The 12,095-nt window shown below is 37.2% G+C and overlaps 1 protein-coding gene across 1 annotated transcript in view; it reads right to left on the bottom strand.

Annotated features, from left to right (window-relative positions):
* The window catches only part of Hmcn1 (hemicentin 1), a 442,192-nt gene that overhangs the window by 301,939 nt on the left and 128,158 nt on the right, over positions 1-12,095 (bottom strand). Inside the window, 2 exon segments of the mRNA XM_032915428.1 lie at positions 3,528-3,650; positions 4,599-4,757. Coding sequence (XP_032771319.1) covers positions 3,528-3,650; positions 4,599-4,757 — 282 coding nt within the window.

Raw genomic sequence — 12,095 nt, forward strand, 5'->3', positions numbered from 1 at the left:
CCTCCCACCATTTTTGATGAATATTATGCACTCTGTATATTTTAAATGTCATTATGAAAAAATATCCATATGTTCATAAAGCTAAGGTCAATGACTACTTTTAGAAATAAATTAATGACTTTAATTTTTGTTCTAATTAAACAGTAATGCAACATACATGTGGTTTGATTTAAATGTATCAGTGACCAATAAAAACTCTCCCAGGTGCCTGGAACATGTATTCCTAAAACAAGTATCCCAAACACATGTCACCTGGGCACCACAGTGGACCAGGGGAAGCATTGCATCGGCATTAGGTAGATGTTCCTTTCTGGATGTGTTTCTGCATGTGGGAATAGTATCTACATCATTTTAAAGTCTGAGCTCTGAGCTTTGCACTTTCCTTTTGACATTTAATTAGGTGAATTCAAAGACGGGTTGCTGGAAACATTTCCACATTGTCTCCACACATTCCCAGTCACTTTCTAGAATGTTAGAGCCGTCTCTGATACATTTTCAAATTTCAGAGGAAAACACTCGTTTCTACTTATTTCCAAGGTCAGCAGTAAGGTTATACTCCGACGTGCTATCTGGAGTGAAATTCAGAGTACGAAAGAACAAAATGGCAGATACCTCATCTCACATCACCAAGTCTAAAACTCTGAACAGTTCTCATTATTAAGCCCATAGACAGTGAGCTCTTCCACATCCTGGTCAAACACAGCTGTTGGCCAAAATAGCAAGAAAGGGCTGTGCCAAGATCATACCCCAGAAAAGTTTACAGTTTTTCTAGTCTGGCTACTAGAAAACGAGTGCAGACCCAGCAGGGAAGACTAGAGCTGGATGATCTCTAACTGTCTCAAGATTAAAAAGGAAGGCTTTAATGCCTGGAGTTTTGTGTCTAGTAAATGAGTACATAGTGTGACGCCATCTATTCCCCTCAAAATTCGTAGCATTTACAGAATAAAGGAATTTAGAACAATTGGAAAAGAAAAATTAAGAGGCTGCTATCTCGAAGTTTTGCAAGTCCTTTTTGGCCAGTGTGACAATGCTTCCTATTAACAAATCTTCTATTCTGGTGCCTAAAGAATCACATATATTGATTTGACTGAGAGCTTTACATTCTGAACCCCAAGCAACAGGAAAGAATTGGACCTAGTATGGGCTTTTGAAACCTCAAAGCCCACGCCCCAGGGATATACTTTCATTACAACAAGGCCACGCCTCCTAAACCTTCTAAAATAATTCCACTTCCTGATGGCATATGTTCAAATACATGAGCCTATGGGGGCCACCACAATACCAGTCAGCATCATTCGGTATAAACTCTGTATAGTACCTTGTATAGAACATTTTCCCTGTATCATCCCACTTAAAGATACAAGCACCTCCTGAAATGGAAATTCTATTATCTTCATTTTATAAACAAAGCCTAGTTAGACCTCACACAGCCAATGTCACAGAGAAGTATAGAATTTGTAGATTCGTTCATTTTGACACAACTGACTACTCACTTGGTCCAAGGAAAGTAACATTTCCATAACTTCAGACACTTAGCATTAGAAAGAGTTAGAAGACTGAACAAGGAGACTGGGCTTGCTTAACTGCTCAGTATCCTTCAAGGCTGTTATAGTGTCAACCTTGTATCAAGCTGCCAACATCAGATCAGGAGTCATGAGTGTGCAGGACAAGATCTGGGAGCAGAGAATGTCTCCAACTTACCCCTACCCAAATGCCTTTGAATCTCATTGGTCCACAGTAAAAGAAACATTATATCTTTTCCTAAATGAATCAGCCAGGGGATTGGAGATGCACTGACTAACAGAAGCCAAGGCTCATCCCTGCTATGATCAAACTCTATTTTATAAAGAAGAAGGTAAATTAATTAATTAGTTAATTAAATTAAAAGGGCAATCTTAACTTTTTTTTAAACTCTGATCCTGCCATGACAAAATTTAAAGATCTGAATACCAATTGATGCAACAATTAACAAAATTAGTAAACCAGTGAGTTGATTTTTCCAACCCCGTTCATTCTGGGACTCGGCTGTTGAAAATCCCATTCTTGTTCTCGCAATCCCTACACTGCATTTGACTGCTTACCAACAGGACAGAGATCCTGTCCTTTCCAAAGTCCTGTGTGCTTATGGTAAGTTTTCTAATGTCTTCTCTTCCCCAGCGCCCTTAGCTATGAACTGCCAGGAACACTGAGCAAAGTGCCTGCTGCTGTTTTCTTCCGTCTGCCATGAGCAGCATCATCACCGCTGGCTCACAGCCTCATCCAGTCTGAAGCTACAGTGTCCTCACCAGTACCAGAGAGAATAATGCAACTCCCCATCTATACCCCCTTGCAGGAGATCCTGAATGTGTCCCAAGGCCGCCTGCGAGCTTTTCATCCTTTCCAAGCCTTTCTCGTCCAGTTAAAGTGTTGTATGAGACAAGAAGTCCATCTCCTGAGAGCCCTGCACTTCTTCCTAGTTCCTCCCCAGGCTTCTGTCTTCTGCCTGAAACACTTTTTTCCCCAAATTAATTGTTAGGAATCACCTTGTAGTTGCAAGGCATTGTTCAGGAGTGTTTGAATCTCTAAAGGGGATGGAGCATGGGTTCAAGTCATTATTGCCTTCTCAACAGATAGTTTTTCAAAGAAAACTTTTAGAATGAAGTAATTCTCCAGGTTGATCATGTAAGTAGCTGATAAAGGTATTTTTACTAAGTCATTTCTTCTGGAAAGTTATAATATTCTACTTGTTCCACTGTGATATAGTATTTCAGTTATAAGAGAAAAATTGATCATTTTGTTCAAGACCATAGAAATAATGTCATGAAGTCAGGAGAGCTGTTTAGATCCAAAGACTAAATAAGTTAAATGTGAATTATACTTTCTTCAAACTTTATCATTGTTCTGGTAAGTTCTTAAACCAAATAAATTAACTAATTAATAGGTAAATAAAATACAACTACAAGTGTAGCCAAAGCAAAACAATATAGGAAAAGAAAAAGAAATCGTAAGAATGAGACCAATTTCAAACAATACATTTTTGTTACTACAAGTTATATATTTTGTTTTCAATCATTTTTCTAATTATACAGTTATGGGTCATAGATTATAGTTCTTAACATTGGATAATAAAGCTGACTGGAATTGTGTTTGGTAATTCATTTTCTCACATTCAACTTCAATAACAGATCAAGTTTCATTTGACCTGTTACCTGAAAAGTATTGGTCAGACACACAAAATCTAATTTTCACATTGAATTAAACAACTTGTAATACCAAAAGATTTTATTAAACTAAGTGAAGGTTTCATCACTGGCGCTTACATGACTTCTTGCTATAACATTATTCAATCTGAAAATTAATACTAAATGAATCTGTTTCTCTGCGTCACTGGGGTAATCGACCCATGTGAAACCTAAGGGTAGAATCTGCAGGTTACGACTCTTTCGGACACCAGCGTTATCAGTTAGAGTGGCCTAGCTGATTTTTACAAAGTAGCAAAAACAAAAACAAAAACAAAAACAAAAAACTAACCGACTTTGCTAACTGACCTCATTTACTTGCTTTTTGTCCAGATGGAACACTTGACCAGAACTTGTAGAAGCAATTTCTTCATAGACTTTGTATCCAATATGGTTCCTGTCATCACAGTCTCCAGTGAGCACAAATACCACCTAAAATTTGTAAAGTAGAAGTGAGCTTGAGAGATTTCCAGAAGCTAAATATATTTAGTAGCATCTTTTATTTGCCAGCACATTACTAAGCAAGTCGGATTCTAGCATACATGATAATTATTAGCCTTATACCCCGGGCCTGCACAGGAACATGGTTGTCTATACTTTGGGACAAGTTTGGCCATAGGAACAAGACCATAACTATGCTAGTTTTAACAGTGGCCTCAATTCCTTGTCTTGTCATCCATCCATGCATTTGCAAAGAATTTTGAGGATCTTCATTTTTTAAAATGTATTGTTTATAACGTATCTCTGGATCTGAGTTTGGCCCTATGACTTATGCAGAAGAGTCATTTTACAAGTTATGTTCTTCAACTCAAAAGACCTTTGCATTCCCGCTCAATCTCCAGTATTTCTGCCATGGTCACAAGAGGGGCATGCTTAAGTCGACCACCTTAATCCTAAAAGAAAAAAAATGTCAGAATACTCAAAGCCCAGTACCTCAACATTCCTAGATGCAGAAGAAGCATCAGTAGCCCAGGTAAATCATAGCGTGCTAACGTGGGAAAGGTGAAATGCTATGCCTTAATGGCTGAGTTTTGTTACATGGCGATGACTACCTGACAATACTGGATAACTAACTCAGGGAAGACTCCCCATAGAAAGCAGAATTGGAAGTACAGAAGTAACAAATCTGGTAAGATGCTAATACACACTTTATCAAAGCCAAAGGATCGATATGCTGTGAATAAGTCTGAATTTACTACATTCAAATTAGATATGTATCTACACCTATCTACATGGGTAGATAGGTGGTCAGATGGTTATGACTATTGATATTGATCACAGAGGACAATCAAAAGAGATAAGCAACCTCCCATGCTTATGTTATTCAGACAAGCATGTTATTTAGGCAATCGTGACAGTCTGTGGACACTGTCTACTTACTTGGGATTGTTTCTGCTGGATAAGCTGCAGCACCTCATGGGTGAGACGGTAATCCTTGGATCGTGCATCAGTGAAAACATAGATGAAGGAACCAGGAAGAGAAATTTCCAGGGCAATCTTTATAGCCCCGATACTCATTTCTGGACAATCGCCACCTCCCTGTTGAACAGAAAGCAAGACAAAATCATTTTAGGAAGAAACGGGTATTTTTGTCCATTTACTTTTTTCCAGTTAATTTAGGATTTTAAAAATCAGACAATCACTCTTTACTTTCCTTTTCTGTCCATCTGCTACCAGATTAATTACTTGGTGAGGAGAGGATGAAAAAGATTTGACTTGATATAGGATCAAAAATCTATCTTTATGTCGATGAATTTTGTTCTCCCCGAGGTTGAGATAGCATGCTGTCCCCTCTTTCAAAGTTGTTCTTTTCCTGTGGTCTAATCACTCTTCAAATACACTCTAAATGCTTTGTTCTGATGGTATTTGATATATTTTCCTTTATATAACAGTATCTGAGGGGTTCTTATTGAAATAAGTGACCTAGAATGAGTGTATAGTTGGGAAGTGAGAAAATATCACTTATTATTATTACTATTACTATTATTATGTTATTAACTGATATCTAAGACAAGAATAATTTTTTATGTGCAGTCAGTTTTCCTTGTCTATAATGAGTATTACAGGTCTCAAATTTTTAGATTCCTACTTAAAATCTTAAACTAAACACACTTTCCACATGTCTTCCATTGTGTCCTTGACGGTAGTCCACAATATAACTCATCGATGACACAGTGTTTGTTAAATAATCTCATGGGCGATACAGAGCCACAGAAATATAATTCAATAGAGATATTAGCTGTCGTCTGGCACTTCAAAACAAACAGAGTGTTCTGTCTGTAAGTAGGCCAAACATCAAATCTCCAGGGATACAGAAGACTTAACTTCTTCAATCACTAGAGGACATGTCTTTTGACTTGGGTACACATTTTCCCTAGGAGCATCTGGGCTTCCTGGCTCCTTGGCGGTTCCTCAACATTACCAGGAGCAGTCGTTAAACTACTCCAGGCAGATCCACAACAGTAAGATTCTTCTAGAACTCAAACTCAACTTAAGACTGAACGTGGCTCTAAAACACAGCCTGCACTCAGAAGAGACCCCTACCTTTTCAACCTACATATTTGAATGAAGAAGCCATATTAATAAAGATTTATAAACAATGCTTCTGTAGGTACTGGAAACACCTTCTTTTGTGGAAAATTCCTGGTGAATGAACATACGTGTATGAGGTTTAATATCAGCTAATAAACAATATTGTAAAGAGATGATGGATTGACACAGCTCCAATCATTCAACCACGATTACAAATGAAAACTGCTCTCTTTATGAAGAGTTCAACTTTCTTTATGTCATACTCTTCAAAGTAACTTTTTGGCTTTTCTGTAAGAACTAATGAAAAAAATCTCAGGCAGTCAGAAAAGTTAGGAATATCTAGTAAAGGAAATATTTTGAGTCACATACATCAGAATATACTTATAGTTTGATTTTTCAGCTCCAGATATAAGGGCATTTTTATAATAAAATACAATTTTCTCTGACTTTCACATTTCCAAACACCAATTATATTGGGATAACATATATCAATTATAATTTTTTAAGTAATGGAGCCACTCTATTACCAAGGGGTACAGTATCTTTATAATCTTCCTGCTTTTATCTAAATGAAAATTAAAAGTAAATGCTAAGTAGTAATTCATACCTTATGGAAACTATTTCGGTGTTTTGTTTTGTTTTTCTCATTCAGTAGCCAACTTTATTCAGAGCATCAGACAATTTACATTAGTCATGCATGGTGAAACCATGTTGTTTTTCCATAGAGGAGTATAAACACATAACAATAGCCAGTTGCAGTGAATAATCTGAAATAAACTCATTCCTAGCCGCTACACCCGGGAGGGGCACAAAAAGACATCCTGAGAATCATTTCATGGTTTGAAGAAACTGAGATCACAAGACTCTTGTCTTGTTTTCCTGGAGTTTTCTCACAAGCACTCTGAGCTCTCCTCATCGACTCCAGGTCCGGGCTGTGTTCTGACAGCCCTCAACTCACAGAATTTTCTTTCCTATTAGGTTACTTGGATCTTGCTTATTTAATCAGGGTGAGCTTATATATGCAGTAGAGAGCAATCGTCTCTCCACCGCACATGCTGGAAGCTACACATTCCCCAGTAGCCTCTTGCTATTTTCACTTGATTAAAGGCAGCTAATGTGCTAACATCGCTTCTTGCACACTTGTTTTTATAGATACACAGATGAACGGCAACTTGATAACAGCTTTCTGTTTTGTAATCGAGTAAAAGAATCATACATTCAGTAGAAACCAAACTTTGATTTTGAAGCGAGCCCTTTCCTTGGCGTAGCAGGTGGCATGAAGGCACAGCTTTCAGTCACCCAGGAGAGAGAGAGAGAGAGAGAAGAGAGAGAGAGAGAGAGAGAGAGAGAGAGAGAGAGAGAGAGAGAGAGAGAGAGCGCAGCAGGTGTGGTATAGTGTGCTTCGGATGAGGCACTGATTTAAACTGTATGGATGTAATTTATTTTTTTGCAGTAGAAGCTGTAAACATTTTATTAAAGGGCTTAATATCAGAAAAGTTTGATGACTACCGTAAGAGATAAAGGGAAAGCAGGCAGACCACAGTTCTTCCACATTTTTTCCCTACTGATTTTATGGAAAACAGATTATCTTCTCATACAATATCTTGTTCACACTTAGCCCTCCCTTTAGTCTTCCCAGTTCTTCCCCATTTCCTCTCCCTGCCAAATCCACTCCCTCTCTGTCTCTCATCAGGAAAGAACAGGCCTCGAAGATACAGCAACCAAACAAGACAGAATAGAATGAAGTAAAAACCATTGCATCAAGGCTGGACCAGGCCACCCAATGAAAGGAAAAGAGCCACAAGAACAGACACAGGAATTAGAGACCCACGCGTTCACACTCAGGAGCCCCATACAGATACTAAGCTGAAAGCCCGAAGGAGCTGGTACAAACCAGTGTAGGCCCTGCAATTAGCTGCTTTGGTCTCTGGGTCTCTGTGAGCCCTGCTCAGGGAAACAATTTCATTGTAAATATAGTTTCTATAAAGGAAAAAATGAGTTTTTTTTCTTTTTCCAAAAGAAATTAATATAAAATCCATATTAAACCTCTCTCTGACACCTTAGTTTGGTGTCCTGACAATTTTAAATAACAAATGACCAACAAGATTCCTACAAAGGAATTGCTTTATTTCTCCTCTAAGATAGTAGCTACAATAGCTGGAAGTGGCTACTGGGCAACCACAGTGTGGTTAATAAAACTGAGCAATGGAATTTTGAGTGGATTTAGTTATGTCAATATATATTTAAATTTAAAATTAAAGGGGTGTTTTTCAATTCTTGAGATAACTGAATGATAATATTCTACATATCTTGAGTTATACAACTACATTATTTTTAAAACTGTCTATGAGTTTAACACTATGCTTTGTTAGCACCACTTTAGAATGGCCTGCTGGACTTTATTAGGAATGCTTCATTCTAGGCTAGTAATTAAATGGCGAGGGCATTGACCTTAAAGTCTTTGGTAGGACCTCTTAATTGAAGTTATCAGAGGCAAATTCAAATTGCTTTACTTTACTAAGTATAATTAATTTCTTTGATTATAGTTTATAGAGGTAACAAATGTATAAGCAAAGTTTGATAGATATGTGCATATATATATATATATATATATATAATGTCTATAGTTGTACACACAGGTAAATTTTAACCTCTGGCTGATTAACAGGTTTTCTATCATGTTTTGATACTTAAAGTTAGACTAGATAAGAAAAATATTATGCCTTCCAATCTCCATCTACAACCAGGACCTGAGGAGTCACAGATCTCCATACCCAAATCCCACTCTGAGAAAGCTGATCTCCCAGGAGTGCTGTCACTCCAAAGTTCACAAGTGAGATCAAACTTTTGCTCAGTAACTGCCAGGACATCATAGGGCACAGGAACCTAGAGCAGCTGAGAAGACCCTTTGAGTCTCCGTCTGCACCCAGGAGGTAGGACCACAGTTCTTCATACACAAATCCTGCCCAAAGAGAGCTGGTCTCCCAGGAGTGCTGACACACCTAAGATCACAGGCTCACAGGCTCAGAGGAGGAACAAGCTCCAGTCAGAGACAGCATGACTAACTAACACCAGAGATAACCAGATGGTGAGAGGCAAGCACAAGAACCTAAGCAACAGAAGCCAAGGCTAATCAGATCCATATCTCCCACAACAAAAAGTCCTATATACCCCAGAACACTGGAAAAACAAGATTAGGATTGAAAATTACATCTCAGAATGATGATAGAAGACTTTAAGAAGGACATAAATAACTTCCTTAAAGAAATACATGAGAACACAAGTAAACAGATAGAAGCCCTTAAAGAGGAAACACAAAAATCCCTTAAAGAATTACAGGAAAACACAAACACACACACACACACACACACACACACACACACACACAAGTAAAGAAACTGAAGAAAACCATTCAGTATCTAAAAATGGAAATAGAAACAATAAAGAAATCACAAAGGGAGACAATTCTGAAGATAGAAAACCTAGGAAATAGATCAGGAGTCATAGATGCAAACAACACCAACAGAATAGAAAGATAGAAGAGAGAAATCTCAAGTGCAGACAATATCATTGGCAAAGAAAAAAACAAAACAAAATAAATATAAAAACAAATAAAATGCAAAATGCAAAAATCTCCTAACCCAAAACATCCAGGAAATCTAGGACACAATGAGAAGATCAAATCTAAGAATAATAGGTATAGAAGACAGCAAAGATTCCCAAATTAAAGGGCCAGTAAATACCTTCAAGAAAATGATAGAAGAAAACTTCCCTAACCTAAAAAAAAAAGAAAAGATTCCTATGAACATAAAAGAAATCTACAGAACTCGAAATACATTGGACCAGTAAAGAAATTCCTACCGTCACGTAATAGTCAAAACACCAAATGCCCAAAACAAAGAAAGAAGATTACAAGCAGAAAGGGAAAAAAAGTCAAGTAACATATAAAAGGAGATCCATCAGAATTACACAAGACTTCTAAACAGAGACTATGAAAGTGAGAAGATCTTGAACAGATGTCATACAGACCTTGAGAGAAGAAAAATGCCAACTCAGGTTACTATACCCAGCAAAACTCTCAATTAACATTGATGGATAAACCAAGATATTACATTACAAAACCAAATTGACACAATATCGTTCCACAAATCTAACCCTACAAAGGATAACAGATGCAAAACTCCAACATAAAGAGGGAAACTACACACTAGAAAAAGCAAGAAAGTAATCTTCTTGCAACAAGCCCAAAATAAGACAGACATACAAACATAATTCCACCTCTAACAACAAAAAGAACAGGAAACACCAATCACTATTTTTTGATATCTCTTAAGATAAGTGGACTCAATTCGCCAATAAAAAAGACAAAGATTAACAGACTGGATAGATAAACAAAACCCAGCATTTTGCTGCATAAAGGAAATGCACCTCAGTGATTAAGACAGACCCTACCTCAGAGTAAAAGGCTGGAAAAAACTTGCCAAGCAAATGGTCCAAGAAACAAGCTGGAGTAGCCATTCTAATATCAAATAAAATCGACTTTCAACCAAAAGTTATCAAAAAAGATAAGGAAGGACACTTTATATTCATCAAAGGAAAAATCCAAGATGAACTCTCAATTCTGAACATCTATGTTCCAAATGCAAGGGCACCCACATTCATAAGAGAAACTTTACTAAAGCTCAAAGCATACATTGTACCTCATGCAATAATAGGAAGAAAATTCCACATCCCACTCCCATCATTGAACAGACCATAAAAACAGAAACTTAACACAGACACAGTGAAACTAACAGAAGTTATGAACCAAATGGATTTAACAGATATCTGTGGAACATTTCATCCTAAAACAAAAAGAATAAACCTTCTTCTCAGTACCTCATGGTACCTTCTCAAAAACTGACCATACAATTGATCACAAAACAGGCCTCAACAGATACAAGAAGATTGAAAAAAATCCCACGCATCCTATCAGATTACCACTGGCTAAGACTGGTCTTCAATAACAACAAAAACAACAGAAAGGCCACATATACATAGAAGCTGAACAATGCTCTACTCAATTATAACTTGGGCAAGGAGAAAATAAAGAAATTAAAGACTTTTTAGAATTTAATGAAAATGAAAGGCACAACAAACCAAACTTATGTGACACAATGAAAGCAGTGATAAGAGGAAAACTCGTAGCTCTGAGTGCCTCCAAAAAGAGCCGGAGAGCATACAAAAACAGCTTGACAGCACACCTGAAAGCTTTAAAACAAAAAGAAGCAAATATACCCAAGAGGAGTAGACAGCAGGACATAATAAAACTGGAAACTGAAATCAACCAAGTAGAAACAAAAAGAACTATACAAACAAATAAAACCAGGAGCTGGTTCTTTGAGAATGTCAACAAGACAGATAAACCCTTAGTCAGACAAGCCAGAGGGCACAGAGACAGTATCCAAATTAACAAAATCAGGAATGAAAAGGAAGATATAACAAAAGAAACTGAGGATATTCAAAAAATTATCAGATCCTACTACAAAAGCCTATGCTCAACAAAACAGGAAATCTGGAGGAAAAGGACAATTTTCTAGACAGATACCAGGTACCAAAGTTAAATTGGGATCATATAGACCATCTAAACAGTCCTGTAGTCCCTAAAGGAATAGAAACAGTTATTAAAAGTCTCCCAATTAAAACAAGCCAAGGACCAGATGGATTTAGTGCAGAATTCTATCAGACCTTCAAAGAAGACCTAATACCAATACTCTTCAAACTATTCCACAAAATAGAAACAGAAGGAACACTGCCCAATTCCTTCTATGAAGCCACAATTACACTTATACCTAAACCACAGAAAGATCCTACAAAGAAAGACAACTTCAGGTGAATTTCCCTCATAAATATCAATGAAAAATACTCAATAAATTTCTGGCAAACCGAATCCAAGAGCACATCAAAACAATCATTCACCATGATCAAGTAGGCATCATCCCCGGGATGCAGGGATGGTTCAACACACCATAATCCACTCTATAAACAAACTCAAGGGAAAAAAAACACCACATGATCATCTCATTAGGTGCTGAGAAAGCATTTGACAAAATCCAACACCCCTTTTTGATAAAGGTTTTGGAAAGATCAGGAATTCAAGGCTCATACCTAAAGATAGTAAAAGCAATATACAGCAAACCAGTAGCTAACATCAAACTAAATGGAGAGAAACTTGAAGCAATCCCACTAAAATCAGGGACTAGACAAGGCTGCCCAGTGTCTCTCTCTACTTATTTGATAGTCCTTGAAGTTCTAGCCAGAGCAATTAGACAACAAAAAGAGGTCAAAGGGATACAAATTGGAAAG

Source organism: Rattus rattus, chromosome 10 (genome assembly GCF_011064425.1).
Source record: "Rattus rattus isolate New Zealand chromosome 10, Rrattus_CSIRO_v1, whole genome shotgun sequence".
In the NCBI taxonomy this organism is placed as follows: domain Eukaryota; kingdom Metazoa; phylum Chordata; class Mammalia; order Rodentia; family Muridae; genus Rattus; species Rattus rattus.